This window comes from Furipterus horrens, unplaced genomic scaffold, assembly GCF_987537825.1.
Source record: "Furipterus horrens unplaced genomic scaffold, mFurHor1.1.pri manual_scaffold_6, whole genome shotgun sequence".
Lineage (NCBI taxonomy): Eukaryota > Metazoa > Chordata > Mammalia > Chiroptera > Furipteridae > Furipterus > Furipterus horrens.
The window spans coordinates 171287176-171312994 of NW_028327176.1; the positions used below are offsets into that span (position 1 = coordinate 171287176).

Here is a 25819-nt window from a genome sequence, read left to right on the forward strand (position 1 = left end):
AAGGATAACAGGGAACCTACTTAAGAATTTGTGATAGGTCAGGACTCTCTGAGGAGGCGTCTTAAAGGCAAAGGTACAAGAATGCGAAGGTACAAGGGACGTTTCTTACATAGGAAAGAAAGAAATTAATGTTCACTAATGTTTACTATAAAGGGGGACACTGATGCCTTCACTCTCAAGCCAGGCAAGGCGTTCTGAGAGAAGACAGGGAATTCTTCAACTTGGAAGGACTGAGAGTGACTAAAAAGTTCGCAGTCATTTATAAATAACCTAAATTTTAAAATTGGTTGTATTTATCTTTTTAAATTTCTACTTTAGAATGCTTTATCATATATGTACAAAATTACAATAGAATGTTTCTCATTTATGTATCTAAATCTATCCATATACAAACACACACATATATATATACATATACATACATATATGTGTATATGTGTATATATATATATATACATATATGTATATATATATATATATAGTGAAAGGGCTATCAAAACACTTTGAAAATTTGCCTTTGAGTATGAATATACCCTCACTCCATGGCACCTTGTTTCATCAACACTGCCCATTTGTATCTCACTGCAAACACAGCTGACATCTATTTAGACCAATGATTTCCAAACCTGGTTGTGTATTAGAAGGACCTGGGAGTTGGATTAAAATCAGATTCTCGAACTTTCTCCCCAGAAGATTGTCACTCAATCTAGGATGGAGCACAGAAAGCTATAATACTAAACAGCTCTTTATATCACTCAAGGCACCAGCAGGTTTGGGAGCCACTGGTTAAAGATGAGACAGGAATGTGTCTTGTGGGCACAGATTGCTGTATATTGACATGCATATGTATTTGGGTCACTTGTATAGTTTTCTCTTTCTCTTCATATCCAAATATGCTCTTTAAAGACAAGGAAGCAAGTATTCCTCACCCATCGTCAACATCTTGCTTGCTGGACCATTGCTCAGACTGTATTCTGTAGATAGATGCTATTTGTTGACTTTGAAAAGATTAATAAAATGGCTAACCTGGTTATCCTGGTCTGAAATGCAGTAAGGAGATACCACAAATGATAGATGAACAGTAATATAAAAAAAATCAAACACTAAATATTTACAAAGTAATTAAATATTTCTGACCTGGAACCAGAATGGTAATGGCTGTCTGCACGGCCTTTCGGATGATACTGTCTAAGGCAAACATCCAGTGTGGCTTGATGTTGTGATTCCGAAGAACTTTATTGACCTGGAAAAAGGGAGTGACATTTTATCTACTTTAATTTTTCATTGCACGTAACCTAGCTGATGCAAGCATTTGGGCGATGATTTATCAACAAAATAACAAAAAGGTTTTCTTCCCCTGGGTTGTGAATAATTTTTTTATGTCACCTGGAAAACAAGTGAAAAACTGACATGTCGATTTCAAGTTCAGTGAACCTCACGTAAGCAAATGAGATACATTACTTAAGTGAAAGGCAGTCTGGTTATAAATGGGGAGGTTGCTCTGATGGGACTCAGAACATGCAGCTTCTACCTTTCAGGACGTCTGCAGTTTGGATGGTGGAGGAGGTAACGAGGGCAGGGGGAAGAGTCCAAAGGGCTTTAGATAAAAATAAACACTGTCCTTAAACGTTATGACTCTGACGTTTAACCCAAGTGCTTCGGCAGGCTCTGGTCACTTGGAAAAGCAGGTAAAGGGGGACGTGAGTGTGGACACGCTGCCTACGGATGCACCACAGTGCGTGCCCTGACTTCTTCCCCATGCTCCTTCCCATCTCTGTAAGCAGGGGATCATCCAAATACTCCAAAAAGCTGTTCACATGAAAAAATCTTTGTTATAAGGGTATCTTTTTAAGGCGACTAATAATTTCACACATTTATATAGACACTGAAATAGATATACGTATTACCTTTTTTTCTTTTTAAAAATTGTGATAACAGAGGTGTAGCATAAAATTTATCATCTTAACCATTTCTAAGTGTACAGTTCGGTGGCATTAAGTATATTGACACTGTCGTGTTACTGCCTCTGTCTGTCTCCAAAAACTCTTCTCACCTCACAAAACTGAAACTCTGTACCCATTAATATTAATTCCAACTCTGTACCCATTAAAAATAACTCCACATGGCTCTCTCCCCCCAGCCTCTGGCAGCCACCATTCTGCTTCCTGTCTCCAGGTATATAACTGCTCTGGGTACCCCATGGAAGTGGAATCATCCAGTATTTTTGTGACATGCTCATCTCACTTCATGTAATGTGTTAGAACTTCCTTTTTAAGGGTGACCAGTATTCTACTGTATGCCTACATATGCATTACCTTTTAAAAAATAAACTTTATCATAAGGCTGAGAGAGGCTTGTTTAAACTTTGCATTAACTCCACTGACTGTTGGTTGACACCAGCCTCTAAGAAAAGAGGCTATTTTTCTAACAGGTGTCTGACTAGAGATCCTTAGCGGAGGCTGCAGAGGGGAGCTAGCTGCAATTCCACGCAAACAACTGGAGTTGCAGTTGCTAATTCCTGCCCTTGCTCCGTCTTCATCAAAATCCCTGTTAGAAGGGAATGGGTCTGAGGAGTTCCTCCCAGTAGTTGTTCCCATGGAAGTGGGTCACTGCTCAGTTATCACTTGCTCTAGGAAATCCCATCAGCATGAGTTTGTCCCGGCACCTTCATTTCTTAAACGATTTTCCTGCCTATTTGACTTAACACTGGGTATAACCCAGAATATTTCTCTCAAGAGTCACATGCAGAAGATGAATGAGGAATCCTCTAAAACCATGACCTGCTTCTCATAGCTTTTCATGAAACAGTACGTTACACAGGGCCCATCCTCTGGGTTCATTGCCATCCCGGACAGTGAGTGAACCAGTGAGTGTGTGTGTGTGTGTGTGTGTGTGTGTGTGTGTGTGTCCTGGGCCAGAGACCCACTTTCAGTCTGAATTCTACAGGCCACTTTGCTTGCCAACTTGGAAGCCAAATGTGTGGGCAAGTGAAAATTCACTCAATTATTTTATTCTGTTCGCAGATGGTTGGGTTTCCCAAGTTGCAGTATAAGTGTGCCTTTAGCATTTAATATTAATTATAGGCTTTGCCAGTTGCTTTCATTTCCCATGACCTCATTCAAGGCAGGAGTCATGTCCCACCCACACTACAGCCCAAAGACCAGGTGGCTTTCACAGAGTCTCAGAGAACCTCGGTGGTTGATGAAGAATTATAATTTGGTTTTAAATCAAGAATCATTTAATGCTCTGAATACAACTGTCAAGGTACTTTCTACATAAGAATGATAAATACATTAAGAGTAAACTAATTTTTGGAATTTAAATAAAATTATGCAAAGTGTTTCCATATTCATGTCACAGACACTGCCAAGAACTCTCTTATTTTAATTTCCTATACCTTGTAAGGGTCTTCTAGGAGTAGCTTCAGCTTTTTTGGTACAAATTCCACAGATAAATCTCATTCAAAAATAGCTGGCTTTTGGAAGACTGACTTCTAGTTGGTGTTGCAAAGCAACTAAGTTTGAGAGAGAGGAGTCGTCAGCAATGTCTCATTACATCATGTGTGTTAATTTTCATTCACTGATGCCCTGTACTCTGAAGTATATAGCCAGCCAGGAAATAGTGAATACTTATTAACAAACATGTTTAAGATGTTCTGAATGGAAACCAAAGAAAAACTGGAAAAAAAAATTACTGGTTTTATTCAGCAGGGGCCATTCCAATCTGTACAGTCATTTTCTCAATGACCACTAGATGGCATCTGTCATACAGAATTGGAAAACGTGTGACTAAAGAATGTTCTGTTGCTCAAGTCACCAACATAGTGACCGGCTACTTAATGCCTAAGAACAAAGTTCAGCCCTGGGAGATGTTTACGAGTTTTGCTATTTTACACGGTGTTCAATTTTATGTGTATCTAAGCTGGGAGGACGCAAACACAGAAAACACAAATCTCCCACGCACAAGCACACAAAAGGTCAACCATCTCACACTTATCCCAAGAGAAGAGAGTTCAGAGATTATTAAAGAAAGAAAGAAATGAATAACAGAATTTATGTTTCATCCTATTTTTTTATGACTAATTTTAGCCAGAACGGCTTGTGGAAAAGCACTGGCCAAATACCCCACTTACCGCGTCTTGAAAACTGAAGAGCACCACCTGGACCTGACTGATGCCGTGGCTGTCGAAGTCAAGCTCTAACTTCAGCTTTGACAGGGTGGTGGCTATGATTTTGCGGTCAGTGGATCTTACAAACTCTCTGAGGCTTGTGATGAGGGTTGTGATGTGCTCCCATTTTAGTTTCGGTTCTTCAGGCCCCTACAGAAAAAAAAACGTGTCACTGAATCAGGGCTAGACATATCAGCATGGGCCCACTGCTCCCACAGCTCCTGCTGAGCACAGCTGGGCTTCCAAATGCTCCCCACTAAGGAAAAAGACCGCATTTGAATGATATGGCTCCTTCCCCCCCAACTCCCTCCCCAAGAAATAACCAGACTTTGGGAGGAAGGGCACCAACCCCACACGTTGGCCAGTTAGCCATGACACAGTCAGTTATACAGAGCTTTGCCCAAGCAGGGACAGGTGAGGCAATAAGATTCTGGCTCTCAGGAAAGTTAATCAGGAACTAAGGAGAGATTCAAGCAATAAGCCACAGGATCTCAAGCTCAGAGTCTGCCCAGAGAGGGATGTCATAAAACAGGGACAGGAAGGAAGTCGAAGCCATGAAGCTGAGAATGACAATCAATAGGGAGAGGAGTGGATGTAGACAGAAATGACACAGTAAAAGGCCCACAGTCACGGAGCCAGAGAAAAGATGCACAAAATCTGGGAACTTGAAGCCCCTTGGAATCACCCTCCAGGCTCCGCAAGGCACTATGGTTGAAATTCCTAAGAGTCCACGCCCCTCATTGCTACATCTCTACCTACATGTCCCCAGTAGTTCATTTGCCCATGAATGTGTCAGTTCCTCATAACTGAAAGGGGCCTGCTTCAAACTCTGTCCTTGAAACAATTCCTTACCCATCAATGTGGCAATTAGTTACAAGAATTGACCAATGGACTATTTTATATATTAAAAATAAAATAGCAAGAAACATTGCTTCCTTAAAGGTGACACAGTAGGATGTTATTCATTCTCAGAATTTTTATTATGCTTATTTCTGTCTTATAGTGTACATTCTGCTACTGAATCATCAAAATTAAATTCCTCAACTGGGCTATGAAGTCACAATTTCTAGGATTCTATTAAAATAAGAGAGAAATGCCCCATCAAATTCCTCCTCTCAACATATTTTCATCTGGAAGCTCTCTTTCATGTTTATATTTGCATGAGAAAAAATTATACTGGAAAGCTTCAAAGCTGTCATTAAGGAAATATTTTAAAATCAGACCGGGAACAATTAATAAACTATTGCTTTTCTTACCAAGAGCTAAATTACAACCAAAGTAAAGGTTTGCAGGCAATATCATAATAACATGAAAATATGTTCAAGAAGAAAACTGTGTTATTCAGGAATTGGAAGCTTAGCTTAGTGAAAAATCATATTTGCCAGCAGTTGAAATAGCAAGCATTCCTGACATTAGCATTGTTTTCACAACAGAAAAACATGTTGCTCCTGGTCTGGGATGTGCGTGCCACCGTCCTACAAAGGAACACTGTCTACTCCGGGAAACGTATTCTCTCTGCAGTATTTCAGCCACTTACATAATCATTATTTCTGTTTTTAACTCCTGTCTCCATGTGCATTCACTAATGTGCCTTCATAAATGAGCACGTTCATTATCAGGTAAGCCTGATTCACTATCAGAAGGTAGCATTTGACAGACGGCCTTTTTCTAAGCCTCTCTGGTACCATCACAGGATCTTCTGCAAAGGTGCTCTCTATTCTTCAGCCTTTAAGTTTCCTTTAAAACGATAAGTGGATTTCAGATGGAAAGGGCTTTTGTAGGCTGGTTTGAGGACCTGACCAACATCTACATTTTGGTCTTGTTATAAAGGGTAGGCTTAAATGTGAAGATGTATCTAGAAATAGTTAATACAATGAAAAGAATTATTTCTATCTGAGTGTAAAAAAGAATTTAAAGATATTAAATAATTCTTATTAGCTGAACAACAATAATAGTTAACATCTGCGTAACACTTTCTATTATGATCTCAGTTGCTCATGATCTTAGTTATTCTTTATAGTATTTCCTCTTTTTTGTAGATGAGGAAATTCAGAGAAGTTAAATAGCTTGCCCAAATCACACAGCCTCTAAGTGGTGGAACCAGGTCTCACAACAGAGGCAAGCTGAGGCTAAGCCCAAGCTCCCAATCATTACGTACGTTCTTCTCACGCAATTAGCCGAAGAGCCGGCAGTAAACCTGGGTAAGGACCTGCTTTGCCAGTGGATCATCAGGTGGTATGACAGGAAAGGGTTCACAGCATTCTTAGCAGTACAACCAGAAGGACCCTCACTATCACTTGATTCTGGATTGAGCATGTGATTCTGACCAACGGTTTCTGGTCCTCACTGGTCCTTTCTTGTTGGTGCACCAAGGCATGTCCTCTGATGGCTTCTTTTAATAAGGTTTTCTTTCATTTCTCCTTGTACAGAGAACCTTCAAGTGTGCTTTAAAACATGAGGAAATCACACACACACACATACACGCAATAGAATAGGATTAACCAACATCAACATGTAAGAATTTCAGCATAGTCATGGAAGTGAAATCTCTTGCGAGGCTCTGTGCCGAGAGCTGGGACAATGACAGCGATCAAGGTCGTCTCTGCCCTGATGGACCTCTGGTCCAGCAGGAAGATGAAGAAAAACCCCAGAAGACCCTTTCTGTAGCGGAAAAGCACATCCTTTGGGGATGAATATGAGATTTAAGCAATCCCTGGGTTCTGTGTTTCTGGCATAAAACAGGCGTCTTACTTTAGAGGCCACAGACTTCACTCCACAGTGGCTAAGAGTGACTTCCTCCACTCCCTCCCACCAAACGCCATCCTCTCCCCTGCTTTATGTTTCTCTCAGCACTTGTCACCATCTGTCAACCAGGAAGGAGTGTAGTATGGTGGTTAAGAGTATAGACCTGGGAGCCAGACTACCTGTCTCTGTCACTTCGGCCTCGGCAAAATAAGACTGCTAACAGAAGCACTACTATAATGCCATTGTCATGAGGATTAAATGAGTAAATACCTGGCCCACAGAAATTGCTTGTTATTACTAAATGTTTAAAATAGATTATTTTTACAACATTTATTATGATTACATATAACTATATATTTAATTATTTATGTTACTATACAGGGAGGGGCAAAAGGAGGTTTACAGTTTTTAGTAACTGAAACACAGTTTATTGTTGTATTATTATTTATTTTTCAAGCGAACAATCATAAATGTACTTTTGCCACACCCTGTATATTTAAATATACATTTACTCATTTTTTATTGTTTTTCTTCCTCCACTAGAATAACAGCCTCAATGGGGTGCAGGTTTTTGTGGGGTTTTTTTTCCAGTTTTGTTCACTGTCGTGTCCCCAGCACACAGAGCAGTGCCCAGGATGTAGTAGATGCTCAGTAAGTATTTGCTGAATAAATGCATTGACCTCCAATGGCTGCCCAGTTGCTCCTTACGTCTGAACCTCGTTTCCCTTCTTATCTCATGCCATCTGACTCTCAGTCACCAAAGTGAGAGGAAGGAAAGACAAGAGAGAAAGCTAACGGTTCATGATTGCTCCCGTCTCCTCCCATTCCTGTGCAGCACCCTGGGCTCTCATCCTACCCCCACTCAGGGCCCTGGCTACAGCCCACCCCAGACCCCTCCTTGAGCCCCAGAGTAACTGCTCAAGGCAGTTTTCCTTTAGGTCTCAAGTCAGGGTTTCCCAGAAAACAGCTGGTGCTCATTTCGGTTCTCCCTGTACCCAGAGACCCTTTCAGCTCCTCCTATGGGACCAAAAGAGGTGGACATTAGAGAATCCCTAAGGTGATGGAGTCAGCAGAGACACTGAGTGGGGCTCTCAAGACAGAGACAGCTGGGCCTGAACAGTAAGGGTCAAGAAACGTGCGTGTGCCCTTGCGCACAAGCCTGCCTGGCTCCAGGCGCACCCCAATCCAAGCTGGGAACAGGCAAGCTGCGGGACTGAGAAATGAGACAGGTGACCCAGCTCCTCCAGCTCCACCCTTTTTGCAGCTGTTTCCCCAGGACAGAAGGGAGGAAAGAAGGTAATAAGCAGTCTGCACTGATGGTGGAGGACAGGTCGTAGCCACAGGAGCTGAAGCACACAGATGAGTCCCTGGTGCCCTGCAACTACAACAGAACAGATCTGGGACCGAGCCTGTCTGCGGAGGCGTATATCCACAGGGGCATCGGCAGAGGCTTGGAGCTGGGGAATCCACTTCCACCGGTGCGGAGCAGGCGAGAGGATTCCTCCTCGTATCTGTAAGCAGAATCCCAGGGAGCACATTCCCAGGTATTACGGGCTGAACTGTGCGCTCCCTCTGCCCAAATTCACATGTTGAAGCCCTAACCTCCAAGTGACTGTATTTGGAGATAGGATCTTCATGAGGGAATGAAGGTTAAGTCAGATTGTAAGGGTGGGGCCCTAGCCCAGTGGGACTAATGTCCTTCAAAGAGGAGGAGACACCAGGGGCGCACAGAGGGAAAAAGGCCAGGTGAGCATGTCGCAGACAGCGCTATCGGCAAGCTGGCAAGCCGAGAAGAGAAGCCTCAGAAGAGACCTTGCTCTTGGACTTCCAGCCTCCAGAACTGTGAAAAGTGAATTTCTGTCATGGAAGCTGCTCAGCCTGTGGCATTCTGCTATGGCAGCCCTGGCGAACACACACACGAGGGAACCAGAGTGTGCCTAGCCAGCTTTGTGTTTCCACAGCACAAATGGCCTCTAGCCCGCCCTGTAACTGACTGTCACCCATTGCCTTCCACCTGAATGTGGCCACACACGCACAGGGGGCTTGGCTGTATTTGCAATGTTTCCTAAATGCTCCGAGGACTGACTGAGAAGCAGCCCTGAGCTAATGTCAGAATTAGCGGTTCACGTTGCTCGATGTGTGTTTATTGATCGGTTGAATAAACGAATAAATGAAAAGTAAAAGAGTCTCACAGGGACTAGAGGGAACTTCACCCACATGAAAACTTTCTTTTTGACTTAAAGAGAGCTTATGTTTGAAAATGTGGCTTTTGCCTTAGGCATTTGCCTGTTTTCCCCTCTGGGCTAAGTCTGCTTTGTCACCATGAGCATTATAGCTTCCCCAGGTCTTCACGTCACCTGTGACAATTGCCACTGGCTTCCGCAGCTAAAATATGTCAACTCTGAGCAAATACAGCCTCCCCGGAAGGTCTTACCTGAGCCAAAGACTCCATTAAGTTTCTCACAACTTTGTCTTGGTCTTCCTTCAGGATCCTGTGAAGCGTGGCCCGCCGTTCACTGTCCTTCCTCAGCATAAAGAATCCAGAGTCCTTCTCCTCAGGAGAGGGTGGAGCGCTGTGATCCTCAAAATTTTCATCTGGAATGCTGTAATAATTTACACAGCATCAGTCACCTTCGCCTTCATAAAAGGACACATAATATACTTCTTTCACCCCGAGTAAGTCAGGTCTTTACCCCAAGAAGAGGGTCCGCATTCCTTTCACGTCTCTTTCTCCGCAGGACTTGGCTCTTCCTTTGAAAGAGAAGGGGTCCACCTTCAGCTCCGTGTCAGGAGAAACCGAGCCGTACTCGCTGCTGCTGCTGGTGTCCTCCACCAGGACGGGCACCGGCAAGGATATGCTCCGGAGGTATTCTGCTGGTCGGGAGGGGGCAGGTAATGAGTGCTTTGGAAAACGTACACACATTGAAACGCCTACTGAACGAGGGCAAGAGTCGTTGTCAAGTGTCTCATTCCAGCGTAAGAGGCTGGTCAGGATATTCTGATTGCCCCCAGGCTCACTATAGGACCCATCCTGGGGGTGGGTTGCTGAGGAAAGCAACAGGCCCAGTATGTCTTGGGTTCCAATTCCTTTTTATTTTTTTTATTGCCCCCCTGTCAGACTTTACAGGTCTGTTTTCACATCTATAAAATAAAGGACAAGATTCACAATTTTAAAACTGTGTTCCTTAGAGGTTTAAGGGTCCACCTGAGCATCTCGGGGCTGCCTTGGGTGGGGTGAGTGAGTAGGATGATGCGATTCCAGAGCACAGGTTCCACCCCTGTTTTACCTAAAACAAATATGCTCTGTTGGTCTTATACATCAGGGCTGTGTCTAAGGATTCTTACAAAAATGGGTTCTCTGCGAAACACAAATTTCAGAAACCAATGGATTAGATGACCCCTTCCCCATTCTCAGATACTATGATTCTATGGCAAACAAGGGCTTTTCATTTATTTTGATGGAGACTCAGTTGGCACAAGAGAAGCTGCCTCTAATTCAACAAATCCTGGTTTTAAAGAAAGTAACTTTTTGCCAGAAGCATCTTTATTGAACAAATGTCCCAATACTACAAAAGTCTTTTACCAAACAAGACCAAAGTCAAACTGTAAAAAGGAAATGCACTGTTGCCTGGAATCCCCTAAAAGCTGAATTCCTTTTGGCCTGGGTTGAATTAACAACTGCCCCCAGAGACGCAGTGGTCACTCAGCAGAGGCCTCCTGACTCTGTTCACTGGGACTGCAAATCTGTAATTATTTACAGCAAGGAAGTGACTGAGGAGAAGCCATTTTTCCAAGACCACCCAGTCATCGAGTAAACTCAGTTCTGACTCCAACGCCCATCCTCTTAATTTTGACTCTATAAAATCTTAAGATTCTATAATATCGTCAGTGAAGTTAGACTCTCAAGCCAGCGCAGAGTCCAGAGTACTCTTGAATTACCTTGAGCACAGAGGATGAGTGGCTCGTGGGAGACGTGACTGACTCTGAGTTCAGCAGATTCACACTTTCTGCCTTGTGCTCATTCTAAGGCACGTGTTCACTGCAAGGGCCTGTGGGCAGAGCTGCTGGCTGAAATTCTCTCCCTCTCTTGCCAAGTGTGTACAGTTGAGTTCACATAATTTAAACACGCGCGTGTGTATGTGACGTGAATCTGTTTCCTACAACACGAACCTAGCCATGTGCAAGGCATAAAACTATCATAGATTGAACTTCTGGGCATGACGCCAGGCTCTTTGATATATTTTTAAAAATTCTGTTCTCAGAACCCAATCTGTGAAGCAGGTATCATTACCAACACAGGCTGCCAGATGGAACAGGCGAATTGCTGCATGTTACCTATTTAGGTAGTGGGATCACAACCCACTTCTGCATAACTCAAAGTCAGTGCCCACTTATGACACCCAAAGCAGGCTGGCCAGAGGCTGCGGAGCTCTCCAGGTCTACCTTGTGGAAATGCAGTGACTGCCTTCCAGAGTCTAGGATGCCCGTGGAGAAAGAGGAAGGGGAGACAGCTCTCCCCAGAGTTCTCCTTGACTCTCAGGAGTGAAGATGGAAAAACTGGAGAGGCTGTGGCCAAGAAACAGGAATTACTGGGACTCTACTCGAGGCTGACTGGCTTTGAGACACCTAAGGAACCTGCAAAAACCTGCCCTAGCCTGGGGAACAATGCACATTAACCTCACAATGCACATTAAGTGCCCCTTGCCCCACCACGCTATTTGATCAACAACTCATCCAACTTAGGAAAATCCCAAACAGTGGTCATTCCTTTATTATTCTCTGAAATAAACTGGTTGCACTTCCCAGAGTAAAGTTACCTTCCCAGTTACAATCTGCAAAGCCAATATTAAAAAACAAAACAAAGGCCCTGGCCAGGTAGCTCAGTTGGTTAGAGCGTTGTCCCAATATGTCAATATCGTGGGTTCAATCCCTGGTCAGGGTGCATACAAGAATCAACCAATGAATGAATAAATAAATGGAACAACAAATTGATGTCTCTCTCTCTCTCCCTCAAGTCAATAAATAAAAATTAGAACAAAAACACAGCTACTCCTGACCATCTAAAACTAGAGAGAACATACAACCCCAACAATGACAGCGGAAGGTGTGTGGCATTGAGATTTTCCACAAGAAATCCGTTAGGTGGCAACTGGCTTCAAGTGCGGACTCTACTCAAATGGAAGACTTCAACAATAGAAACACCATCTTGCATTTAGGGAGAACAACTGAAGCTTCTCTCTTGGAAGAGGAAGGTGAGGGGTTTCTGACAGAATGAGGGAGCTGGGTTGCAGCTGCGCACGTCCTTAGCCCCAGCAGCTGCCCATGTGAGCAGGGAGTGGAGGGTGAGTCTGTGTGACAGGCAATCTAGAGCTGATCACCACCCTTCAGCTTGATGGAAAATATAATGATAAACTCACCATTTGATCCAGGTGAAAGAACTGTGGGGAGAAAAGCAAAGAGCAATATAAACACACTATATTTGTTGTTAAACTGAGAAATCAACAAAAAGTGGGGACTTGACATGGGAATCAATGTCCTTTCCAAGCATTCAACCTGCCCATCCTCATCCCATATAAACACCAAAAATGTCAACAATGAATAGATCACTTACTTGTTTTTTTTCTCTCAGAAAGGAGTTACGGACATTATTGCAAAAATACAATTTATTTTTTTACACTGCTGTTTTAGTTATAACTGGCAATTTTTCTTTTTTTGGGGGGGAGGGGTTAATTATTCAGAAAGACATTCTGTAAGAGGCAATAGATATTTATATTCTACTGCCTAAAATTAAAAGAACATATTAGCTAAACAGCTTGGAAGGTTAACAGTTCAGCTCTGTAATAGCGTTGTAGCCTGTTAGTGGTACCTCAAAGTTTCAGCCCTGAAAGGCTGTATTTCACCCCTTTCACACTTTAACCTGTGTCTATGAGGAATGCTATAGATACTGGTATACTAAATACCTTCTAACCGGTTACTTGAAACACTGTCCCACTCCAAAGCTTAGAATTTCATGACTCTGACCCATATTCTCTTCAATGCAACCACGTACCCGAAAGCTTAGGTTGTGTCTTTTTCTTTTTGCTTGAAACTTTTAAGAACTCATCAATAAGCAAGTCGTTAGCACAGGCTCTCTTGTCAGGGGCTGGTTCAAAACACTTCAATATGAATGCCTTGGCCTCTGCAGACATGGACTCCGGGACCTCCGGGTGGACTTTAAACATTCCCACCTAAGACACAGCATAATGTGACAGCTGAGTGACATCTCATCACATGACCTCCAGGTTTCATAACTTGGTCTCCTAGTGCCACAAAACCCTTTATCACATACTTCAGACTCACGTGTTTTCTCAAAGGGAGATAGGATATTTTTTTCTCTCTAGGTTATAGAAAGCTTCCAGAGTGCTTTTGTAACAAACTCAGGACAATAGACAGCACTATGAAGTACTAATTCAGTCCAAAAAGCTTTAGGACACATTAGCACACTGGCAAGCAAAATGGGGACCATTGTGTTTGGTCACAATAGCTAAGCGCCAGGAACTGTGGTTGGCTTTTTCCATTTTCATTCAGTGAATCTCACTGAATACTCTCAATAGCCCTGTGGATTAAATATGACACCTGTTACACGATGAGGAAAATGGCTCAGGGGGTCAGGCTATATGGTTATGAAAAGGCAGATCTGGGATTTGAACCTTAATTTGTCTGACTTAACGTCTGTGCTCTTTTCCTTATGCCATGATTTATGAATATTTCCCTTTCTCAAGTTGCCTACATTAAATGATATTTTTAATTACTTTAAATAGAATTTTTAAAACAATTTTCTTCTCATTGCTACCATTCTAAAAATGTTTTTCAATGTTTTCATGTATTTAGTACAGAGAAAAATTTCTAAGGAAATCTTTTTTGTTATATAGGTTATATAAATGCATTATTATATAGATAATAATATATAATTATTGGTAATATTTATACAGCCTTTACTATTCTAAGTGTTTTGCACACATCTCATATACTCCTAAAATTTTTTCTTACTAGATAGGTAGTATATTTATATCCATTGTAGAGATGAGGAAACTGAGGTAAAAGAAAGTTAAGTAATTTGACTGTGTTGGAGCCTGGATTCAAATACTGTAAATCAGCACCAGAGTCTACACCACCTCATCTAAAGCACATTGTATAATGATCCCTGCACGAAAGGGTAACAATGCAGCATCTCAGAGTGAAGTCCTAGACATTGGTAGAAACTGGAAAGATTGACCAAGAAGAGAAAGCCACTCCTCCATGTCAAAAAAGGCAACTCTCATTACTCTTCAGGTTTGATGACACTACTCATTCTGTATCAGGAGTATCCTGTCACATCACCTTCAAGCTTAAAGTAAACCAAGCTTTGTACGAAAGCAGAAGGTGGGTAACACAGGGCCCCTCATCAAAGGTTATTCACAACTGGAGGAAGGGCTAGAAGCGTGGTCCACGGCAGGGAAAGAAAAAAATTATTATCAAAAGTCCTTTGCCTTAGAGAAGACATGTGAGTTTTCTCAGGAAACAAGTTCTCTGTTTCAATTTCCCTCTGGCTTGGTGGGTGGCCAATGAAAACCACATGGACTCAGCCACAGGTCACCACTTTGCCCAGTCCCCAGATTGGGAAGCTGTGGCCCAGAGCTCTCTCCCCCCTATTTCCATATCAGATGATCCCTATTTTGGAAGGTGGGCCTGCTTCCCACTCCCAAAGAGTTACTAAAGGGCAAATTAACACGCTAGAAGAGTAGGTATATGAGAATAAGACCGGTGTACTTAAAATAGCAAATGTGCTTTTTTTTTTTTTTAATGGAGGCTTCCAACTTTCATGATAAAGGGATGTTTTGCTTTCATTTAATACTTAAATGGATTAAAAATGTTCTTTTATCTCCCTCTGTCGAGGATTTCCATACTGTGCTTCCCAAAGAGCTTAAATCATCTTCCAGGGAGTGGTGTGAAAAGGTGGTCGATGGAAGGTATGCTGAATGCTACTTGACAGCTGAAAACAAAGGTGGACAGAGCCTCAGTGTGATACATACATACACACGGATGGAGGGGAGTGATTCTTCTTGAACTTTAATATGCTCTTGGTTAGTGCTTACTTAGGCTCCTTCCCTTTTGCCTAAAAACATATGACATACACACATGGAACATCCAGTAGCATTATCCATCAGTTTTTAAGATATTTAAGACATATGAAATGTGACCTTGAACATAGCTGCTTGTGGTTCTCCCAGCTCATAAAAGGGTGGTTTCCCTGTAGCCATTTCGATGATGGTGCAGCCCAAAGACCAAATGTCTGCTGCTTTTCCATAGCCTCTGGGTCCTTTATCTATTATTTCTGGTGCCATATACTGAAGGGTACCTGGAAATAATTCACACACAGTTCCTCTTTAAAAGAGAAAACAAGCAAATATCTAAGGACAGTTTCAATTTCTCTACATAAGTAAGACAACTTTAAAAGCATGAGCAGGTCTTAATATCGCCTCTTTTTTGAGTTCCAGTGTTCTCTGCTATTCAAAATAAAGAGAAAATAGTGATACAAAAAATACCAATATTATCTGGTTGTGAATACTTTCTCATTTCTTAAGTAGTATAATTAAGGCATCATTTCATTGAGACCTCTTAGAAACTTCTAACAACTGGTCATTTGAGAACAGAGAATACATCAACATATTTTCTAAAATCAGTTTTTCAAGCATGTGAAACTCTTATTATGCATACTTCTATTTTTTTCCAAGAAAAGTTTAGGTCATTCATCCATTTCCTTACATCTATATTTCTCAATTACTGATTCAAATACTTAATCCTCCTGTTTTCGTTCTTATTTCTATATCATTAAAGCATGAAGATTCTAAAAGCTATTGTTAAAAATGTGAGTCTATAAATCAAATATATGTGGCTTCTGCTGTGCGCCTGCAGTCCATGGAATAACAGGTTTAACAGGTCAAACACAGGCCATGAGCCATAAGTACAGACAAATCACCAGACACAGAGTAAAGAAGAATAAAGTGAAAAAGAGATTTAAAAGGCTGTGTGGAACCAGAGAGTTAAAGAATGCAGTATGATTAAAAGATAATTAAGTGGGGAGCCTGAGGTTCTAGTTCTGGTCTGGTACGTATCAGACAACACTCCACTGCAGTTTATTGTTGGCTCAAACGAGAGAATGGATTTCCATTTCTAACACCTGCTGCAGTGACTCCCCAAAGTCTAGTGATGAGAATGGAGTGCAAACAGAAACAGATATTGCCACAACCCCTGCTTCTGATATACTCATACAAATCATATAATTACCAAGCAGGAACTCATCCAAGATGCCGTCTTGAATTATTTCAAATCCTGAGGCATTTGCCAAAAGAGCTACTGCAGTCTTTTCTGATTCATAACCAGTGACAGACATTTCAGTAAATACAGACAACACCTTTTATGAATGCCTGCACATGATGCGTGGGTGACAGCTGCTATGCAACGTTCCTTTAAGTTGTTCCTATGGAACCTGCTGTCATGAGTTAGAAACTGACCGCTGTCATAAAAATAAATAAAAATATATTAATTTTGTCAAGCACTGTCATCTTGGCAGGTTTCTCCTCCAGACCTCATCATTACATGGCAATACCTCATCATGTTCATGTTCACATACAACTGTACACGTCTGCTCTCTGCTTAAATCGGCAACATTATTGGATGGAAGCATTTCACCTGGCCAAGGACAAGGCAACCACACTCCTCAAATCACCTACCCTTGGTAGAAAACTACTCGGATTTATCTTCATTTATAGCTTTCCTCAGTGTGATCATTTTTTATGATGAAAATAAAATCAAATGGTCTTTAGAAAGTATATATTGGACTTCAGGCCAAGATGGAGGCCTAGACTGACACACTCCATCTCCCTCCACAACTAAGAAGGACTACAACTACCGCAAAACCAGAAATAACCAGAAGTTCCAGAAAATAAAGCTACATGGAAGTCCAACGTATGAAGTTATAAACAAGTGGTGCTCGTCTGGACGGGTAGGAGGAGCGAAGCTGGGGAGGAGAGATCAAGCTGTGCTGCTGGTGGCAGCTGCAACGACGAGCAGCGGGACTGCGATAAGCACAGACACCCGTATTTAAGGGGACGCGAGAAGCGCCAGAGGAGCACCCTTGGCTGCAGTCCAGACCCATCAGCTCGCGAATCCAATGCTGGGGAAGGCAGATCCCCATTTCCTTGGACTGTGAGGCCCAGAGGGCGTGGGGACAGAGGAGGTGGCTCCTGGTCTCTCAGCAGAGAGTGAACGGCAGGAACCCATCTTGGACCGCCACCCCCACACAAAGCACCACAGCGTGGTGTAAGGGCCTCTCGGTAGTGATGAATGCACGGGGCTTTGCCCCCTATAGTGTAGGAGGTGTGACAGCCCTGCCAAAGAAGGAAAGGTAAACAAACCTGTCAGGATGGCAGGGATAATGATAGAGATACCAATCACGCAGCTGACCAGAAAGCAAATACACAAATTAACGGACAAACAGATAGATAATCTTTCTGAGGCTCAGTTCGGAGCTATAGTTATAAGACAGCTTACAGAAAGAACAACAGGACTTAATCAAGACAGAGAAGGAATAAAGGCTAGTCCTGCTGAAATGAATGAAAACACATATGAAACAAGTGGTGAGGGAAGGAAAACCAGGGATCAAATCAACAAATCGGAACATAGGGAAGGAACAGAGCAGAAAGAGGAAACAAAAAGTGAGGAAAATGAGGAAAAGCTCAGAAACCTCTGGGACAACTATAAGAGAGTGAATATCCGAATTATACAGTTGCCAGAAGGTGAAGAAGAAGAACTAGAAATTGAAAAATTATGTGAACAAATAATGAAGCAGAACTTCCCTAACTTGGGGAAGGAAATGGGATTACAGGTTCAGGAAGCACAGAGAGTTCCAAAACAACTGGATCCAGGGAGAACCACACCAAGACACATTATAATCAAAATGTCAAAAATTAAAGATAAAGATAGAATCTTAAAAGCAGCAAGAGAGAAGAAGAGAATTATGTACAAAGGGGTCCCAATTAGACTATCACCTATTTTCTCAAAGGAGACCCTGCAGGCAAGAAGGAACTGGCAAGAAATAGTCAAAGTAATGAAAAGCAAAAACCTACAGCCACGATTACTCTATCCAACGAAGCTGTCATTCAGAATAGAAGGGCAGAGAAAGTGCTTCCAGGACAAAGTAAAACTGAAGGAGTGCATTAGAAGAAGGAGATTCAAAACTATGAACATTAAAATGAAAACTGTATTACAACAACCAATAACAGAAGCTAGAGAATCAAAACAAAGGCAAACTAAAAGTAGGCAATGAAAGTAGAAAAAGAATTACAGGTACGGGGAACATACTGGGGGGAGGTCAGCAGGGAGGGTGAAGGGGGGAAAAGGAGGGAGATGATGCAGGAATTAAGAAGTATAGTAGGAGGGAGTGGAGTAGACAGAAAGATGTTGAAAAGAACTATATGTACAACCAATAAGCATGGACTAAGGGGGGGGACAACTGGAGCGAGGGGTGTCACTGGCTGGAGGGGAGAAGCAGGAGAAGAAATTGGGACAATTGTAACAGCATAATCAATAAAACATATTAAAAAATAAATAGAATTTTAAAAAACAAAACAAAACAAAAAGTGTATGTTGGAGCCTACTGCTCCTTTTTGTTGTATCTCAGTAAAATACAATTAATGAGAGAATTTGAGTTATTCTAATATCTGAGTAGGAATCACAACCGACCAATAATATAGTGAATTGAAAAACATTGTACAATTCAAGTAACATCTTAACAATAAATTATGCAATGTTTTTCTTCATTAGATAATATTTCGAAGAGCACTATCTGCCAACTGTGTTTAATTATCCCCCACTGAGCAAGTGCCAATAAAAACAGGTTTAGTCATGTGTTCGTAACTGTTCTCTTTACTCCAAAAACACAAGGCACATAGTATTTTATATAAAAGGCTACAAGCCAATCTGGGAAGCTACTACAGTGTGGTAGCTAAAAGCTTAAATTCTGACATCATACTTTGTTCATTCATTAACTCATTCACTCGGCTGTTCTATAGTGAGGGCCTATTATGGGCCAGCTACTGTTCCAAGAATTTAAAATATAGCTATAGCATAAACAGAGATCCCTGGGCTTGTGCAGCTGACATTTTTGCAGTGGGAGACAGACAATAAACTACAGAATAAGTAAGTAAATTACGTATTATGTTAGAAAATTATGTGTTATGGCAAAAACTAAAAAGCTAGAGCTAGAAAAGGGTAACAGGAGTGCCCAGGAGGGCTGCCATGGAAATAGAGAGGGCCTCACCAAGATAGAGGGACTCACAGACATGCAGATAGCTGGGAGAAGAGTGTTACTAGCAGAAAGAAAAGCAAGTGCAAAGGTCCTGCAGCATTATGAAAGAAGTGTAGGAAGGCCTATGTATCTGGGACAGAATGAGCAAGGGGGAAGAGCAGGAAATGAGGTCTAAAAGGTAACGGACTCCAAATGAGGTCAGAGCCTTGTCTACCACTGTAAGGACTTCGGCGTTTGCTCTGAAGTAGAAAGCCACTGAGGTCTCTGGTGATAGGACTTGATTTATGTTTTAAAACTGTCACCCTGGTTGTGGTTGGGAATAGACAGTGGGGGGCAAGAGAGGAAGCAGGGAGAACAGGCCATTGAGGTAATGCAGGTGAGAAATGAGGGGGGTAGCAGTGGGGGTGGTGAGGAACTGTCCCAATTTTGGACTCACTTTCAAAGTAGAGCCAACAGGTTTCCCTGATGGGTGGGAATGTGAGAAAAGAGAGGCGCCATGGATAATTCTAAGTTTAGAGTGACTGTCAGCTGAGATGAGGAAAAGTGTGGGTGGAACAGGACTGGGAGAAGTTAATTGCACTTGGCATGTCAAGTCTAGTTTGACTTGTAGCTCTATTACTTACTAGCTTTGTGACCTTGGGCGAGTTATTTAACCTCTTTGAACCTTCATTTTTCCCACCCTATACTGGGATGATACCTAAGGATTAGGGCTGATGTATGGATTTCAATAAAACAACACAGGTAAAGCACTTAATGCTGCTGGGCACACAGCAAGCACTCCATAAATGGTGGTCGCTGCTGCCTTCCCGCTCATCACATCACCAAGAGGCGCGACACATCAGTGTCTCTCATCGCCCTTCATCAGAGGCTGACGGGGCCCCCGTGACTCGGCTAGTTCCAGTGAGGGCTATGAGGCCCACGGGAGCACATCAAGGTCTGTCCACCTGAGGCCCTCGTGATTGGCGCTGGAGACAGACTCTGCACATTAGTAGCCTGTGTCCCTATCACGTGAGGCCATTAAGAGAAGTACAGGTGGAGGGTTCTGGGATGAATGCTTTACCACAACTCCTTCGAAGAGTAATCAAAATTTAAAAAATGTTTTCAAGATTAGCAGAAGATATTAAATTAACATGTTGCCCAAATAAATGTCTGAAGATACGGATTTTCCTCTCACAAGTTATTGAGCCCTGACTGGTGTGGCTCAGTGAGTTGGGCGTCATCCCGCAAACTGAAAGGTCGTAGGTTCAATTCCCAGTCAGGGCACATGCCTGGGTTGTGGGTCTGGTCACTGGTTGGGGGTGTGCAATCAATGTTTCTCTCACACATCAATATTACTATCCCTCTCTTTCTCCCTCTCTTCTCCTTTTTCTACAAATGAATAAATAAAATATTTTAAAAAATAAAAAAGAAGTTACTGAGTCTTGGAAGGTTCTGAAATATCTCCTGCCAAATTGTAAAGGCATTTAAGGTTACTAATAAGTTGGAATTTACTTTGTTAAAAATAAATATACCTTCTAAGAGCATTTAATTCATTACCCTGAAATCCTCATTGCCGCGGAAGTAGGAACTAGGCCAGAGGTGTTGCTGATGGAATGTTCTGAGGAGAAAAGTTAGGCAGAGGGATCTGGGATGAAAAGTTAGGGCATTTTGCTCTCCTCTTTTCCTTCTTCCAGGCTTCTGGAACAGATACTCAGCAAGGTGGAGAAAACGGCTGACTGAAGCAAGGTCAAAGCAGAGAGCAAAGGGTCGATAAAAAACAAGCCAACCCTGAGTTCTATCGTTTATAAACTGGTGTGACTTCCAGCTGTGATGTCCCTGATGTCCCTGTTCTCTCTCAATTTCTGCACCTGCCAAATGGAAGCACTACCACCTACCTCACAGAACTCAGAAATGGGGACATCTGGCCATTTTGCTTTGTATTAGACCAAAGATGATTCATTATCTTTTTTTGCCCTAAATCTCTCTCTCTCTCATAATAATACGAGAACTTAATACTTCATGAGAAATAGCAAAATGGAGTGATAAGAACTTGGAGTGCAGAGCAGGCTGAAGTTGCGGATGCCCTCCACGTCACTGCGGGGCCGTCATTCATCCCTCTGAGCCTCAGTTTCCTCTTGGTTCCAGTTACCTTTCTGAGAATCACTGTGTCTCCACCCTCCCAGGACTCTGCTGCTCCGCTGCATTGCCCAACTTCTGAGGCAAGCCCTCCCCCCACCCACTTCTGAGTTGGTGAGTGCTGCAGTTATTTAGGTTGTGAACAGGGGAAAACACCACAGGGAGTAAACAGATTAGAAAAGAGGGAATTCATAGTCCACATGGGAAGTGATTAAGGTCTGAGTAAGAATCACAGAGAGGTTAAGCTAAAAATGTTTAAAAAAATAAAGTCTTGTCAAGATTATAGTGATTTGTAGGCCAACCAGGAGAGAAGTAATGACACAAAAAGAAAAACAAATAACAAATGGAGAGTTTAAAAAAAAAATTCAGTAGCATAAAGCAAGGAGACTGAACAAGTCATAAAAATACAAGATGAGAAAAGGGCCAGATCAAATTCTGCACATTTTTCAGTAATCATCAAGAGATATCAACATTAATGTTTATAAGAATGACTACATTTGTCTTACATTCTGCTCAAATGCAGCAATTATTTCTTTACTACATAAGAGCTGTATCATCACTGCAAAAACATACCAGTAAAAGTTTCAGTACTTGGGTTTATGCCAGCAAGCCTCTTTGACGTCCCGAAGTCTGAGATCTTGAGAACACCGCTATAGGTATTAATCAATACATTGTCACCCTAGGGAACAGAGGACTTGAATGAAAAAATATTCTTCCAATACTGCTTATTGTTGCTCACAAGTCCAGTAAGAAAAGGTGTCCTTAGAGCAAACAAGGACACGTTCTGTAGTCTTCATTAACAGATAATTTCAATAGTGAATCTTGACACCATTTTTGTTTATATTTTATCAGTTGGTCACGGTCTGCTTCTTGGGTCACAAGGTTAAACACGGTTCCTAGTTAGAGCTTGCTATATTTTACAGATAACAGGGGTTATCTGTTCACAGTACATGTATAATAAATTCAAGTATGATATTCATAATTTCCCATTTTACTTTCTTTTCTATGTTGTTTTACTTCTTTTTCTAGAATATTCAGGGATATCACAAATAAACAGGCATTTGGGTTGATTTTAGGGTAGTAATACTAACTTACTTTTCCATAATCCAGCCTTTGTCAGAAATTAATTAGTTCTGAATATTCTCTTTTTAAAAAGATTCTACTAGCTTATCTAAATTTAGTTCAATCCATGAAAAAATCACAGTTGTGACAAGATTTCTTTTCTCCTTCTAACCATAAATTCAATGATTCAATAAATATTTACTGAGTAGCTCCTCTGAGTGAGTATGAAAAGATTAACCAGCCTCTACGTTCCCAGGAGCAGGGACCATATCCTGTTTCAATTTTGTTCTGCTGTGACAGCATTCACACGGGAGAGTGCCAGGCGTGTAGTGAATGCTCAATCTTTGTTGGTTGAACATGGTTAAGAACTCTATTCCTTAAGTAGATCAGATATGAAAATAACTGATCCAGGGCAGAGCAATATCTTATATTTCTATTTCTAAGATTTATTTATTCACCATTCTAAGTTAATACCCATAACACAATATGGCTTTTGCAAATTCAACAATTACCCACCAAGAAACTCACAAAAATAAATTCTAGTTCATCCTACCTTTATATCCCGGTGAACTATCTGATTGTCGTGGAGGTATTTTAATCCTTCGAGTATTTGCTTTGTATAAAATGCAATTGTTTGCTCATTGTCTTTAAGTGGGCCCCATTTGGAACGAAGGAGAGCAGAAAGGCTTCCTATAAAGTAGGGGAAAACAGCAAATAAAATCTAATCCAAATGTGTTCTTCAAAGTATATTAATAATGTAACAGTAATTTAATCTAACATTTATTATTTACAGTGGCCCAGGAACTATACTAGATACTTGAGTTCAAATATGAACAGGCATATATCTGAAGAAATCCAAAACACAAATTCAAAAGGGCATAAGCACATCTGTGTTCACTGCAGCATTATTTACAATCACCAAGGCATGGAAGCAACCCAAGTGTCCATCAGTAGATGAGAGGATAAAACAACTATGGGACATTTACATAATGGTATACTACTTGGCCATAAAAAAGAAAAGTTTACTCTTTGCAACAGCATGGACAGACCTGGAGAACATTATGCTAAGTGAAATAAGCCAGTCAGAGAACAGGGACCATATGATTTCACTCATATGTGGAATCTAATGAACAAACTGAACTAACAAGCAAATTAGAGACAGACTCGTAGACAGTAGGATGACAGCTATGGGGATGGTGGGTTAGGGGGTGGAGGGATCGAACAAGCAGGAAAAAAGGCTCATGGACACGAGTGTGGTGATTGCACAGGGTGGGTATAAGGGAGATAAATGGTAATGGAAAAATACAATAAAAAATAAAACTCATTCTTTTAAAAACTTTAAAAAATATATGGACAGGCAAGTATTCCTGCTCTGAAGATGCTTGTCATCAAATAGTAAGTATTAAAAAGCAATGAATTTGCAAATTTTAATCCAAGTCACAATGACTGATACTAAAATGGTTCAGATATTTATTTCTAGTCTTCTAATAAACTGCAAGGTAAGGTCATATGGCCAACTTTTCTTTTAACTTAGACAAATTAAGACCTGTAAACTTGTAAATCCTATTTAATTTTATTCCTCTTCAAGGCCTTAGAAATTTATAGTTTCTAAAGAAAGAAAAACACCTCTTACCCCCCGGAACCTGTTCCATGAAGATCTTAATGAAACCATTCTCACTGATAGAACCCAGGTACTGGACAATATTCTTGTGCTTCAGATGCTTATGCAATGCTATTTCTTCATGCAGAGGCTGCGAGTATCTAACGAACATGCAAATATCGATTAGCTCATTATGTAGCCAGACACCAGTGTATACATTTACACAATATAAAACAAAAACATCAGCTAAATATATATCCTTTTATATATTTGCATATATATATTTGGAGCCATGGTAGGGTCTGAGGGGAACTGTGTCCAGCACCAGTCTAAGCCTTTTATATATGTTAACTCATTTCTCACAACCACCCCAAGAGAAGGTACTACTAAAAGGACCATTTTACAGGTGAGGAAATTGATTCATAGAGAAGATGACTATCCTGCCAAAGATCTCAAAGCTAGTAAGTTGCAGAGTTAAGATTTGAACCCAGAAAACTTAAAATCATTTACATAGCTCACTATCACATTTACATAACTTTGGCCTCTCAACATAACTATTATGGCCTCTTTGGCCATAATTCCATTGACCTCATAACATAACTTCACTATTCCAGGAGACTCTTGCTCAGGAAGATAAAAATTATAGGTAACTTTAATGTTCATTCCAGAGCTTACTGAAAGGCTCGTCAACTCTTGAATGAAAATCATACAACTATTTATATCCCAATTTTCCTTGAGCCCTTTACCTTGAGATTCTCACATTACTGTGTCTGCCAATTCTATTTTATCAGGCTTTTAAAAAATTCAATCCTAACCAAGACTCTAACTGCAAGACTAGCTTTAAACCAGACTTCAAACATGTACTTGGTATATGTTGTTTCATCAAATTATAAGTGAAAGTATTTCATATGTTTGGAATGGACAGAAGAACACGTTTGATGACTATTTTAAGCACTATAAAACTTGCAGACTCTTAACAATCCTGAACCCACCGTAGCTCTAATTTAATTATTGTGTAAGTAACTAGGGTAGGAGGTCAGCAATGATAAACAGAGTATCAAAACTATTACCTAATTTTTTTTTTTTTTGCTATAAAACGATGGCTACAGGTGTAACTACTATGACTTCTTAAGTACAAATCTGATATCTCATAACTTGCTTCAGTCCTACATGCAAGAAATACTCAGATATTACAATAGCAAATCCACATAAGCAGAATGGATTTTTCTGAATGTCCAAAACAAATACTAGAATTGGTTAGTATTGAATAATACTATTTTCATAAACCTTTGCAGGATAAGCTATAAACTGAAGCAATATCAGATGGCAAAAATCCTAATTTGTTTAAACAAACTTTTATAAATTGTGAAATATTACTCCGAAAACTGCCAACAACAAAAAATTGACTTTTACTCATTTTATCTTCCTTTAGAATAGCTCTAGGAACTATGAAGGCAGTTATTAAACTGAACCTTTTGTCAGGGTATCAATTTAGATCACCATCATTCTGATAAGTGCTTGAGTTAGATAACACAAGAAATACCAGTATAGGATGTTGCCATTAAGATACTTTGGTGATGACTCTCAGCTATGAAGACATTTGAAGTTATTTTTTCCATAGGGTTTAAACACCTTAATAACATTATCTGATAAGGTTGCTCTTAATATGCATGAGATAAATTAGTGGCAAATATTGGACCTTGTTGTACAGATTTAGGGAATCAAGACGACTGAATAGCCTTAATCAAGTGACTAACTCAGTTTGTGATGAACCAAAGGGTTCCCACCTCCTGACCCTCTA

At 41.0% G+C, this 25819-nt stretch overlaps 1 protein-coding gene across 1 annotated transcript in view; it reads right to left on the reverse strand.

The window, feature by feature from the left end:
- MAP3K5 (mitogen-activated protein kinase kinase kinase 5) overlaps positions 1-25819 on the reverse strand; it is a 170207-nt gene that overhangs the window by 16084 nt on the left and 128304 nt on the right. The window contains exons 16-25 of the mRNA XM_090279899.1: positions 24052-24179; positions 22972-23108; positions 21930-22035; positions 15133-15290; positions 12963-13140; positions 12331-12351; positions 9607-9787; positions 9348-9516; positions 4133-4318; positions 1138-1243 (exon numbers count right to left, since the gene is read on the reverse strand). Of these exons, the coding sequence (XP_090136025.1) occupies positions 1138-1243; positions 4133-4318; positions 9348-9516; positions 9607-9787; positions 12331-12351; positions 12963-13140; positions 15133-15290; positions 21930-22035; positions 22972-23108; positions 24052-24179 (1370 nt within the window). The remainder of the gene's footprint in view (positions 1-1137; positions 1244-4132; positions 4319-9347; positions 9517-9606; positions 9788-12330; positions 12352-12962; positions 13141-15132; positions 15291-21929; positions 22036-22971; positions 23109-24051; positions 24180-25819) is intronic.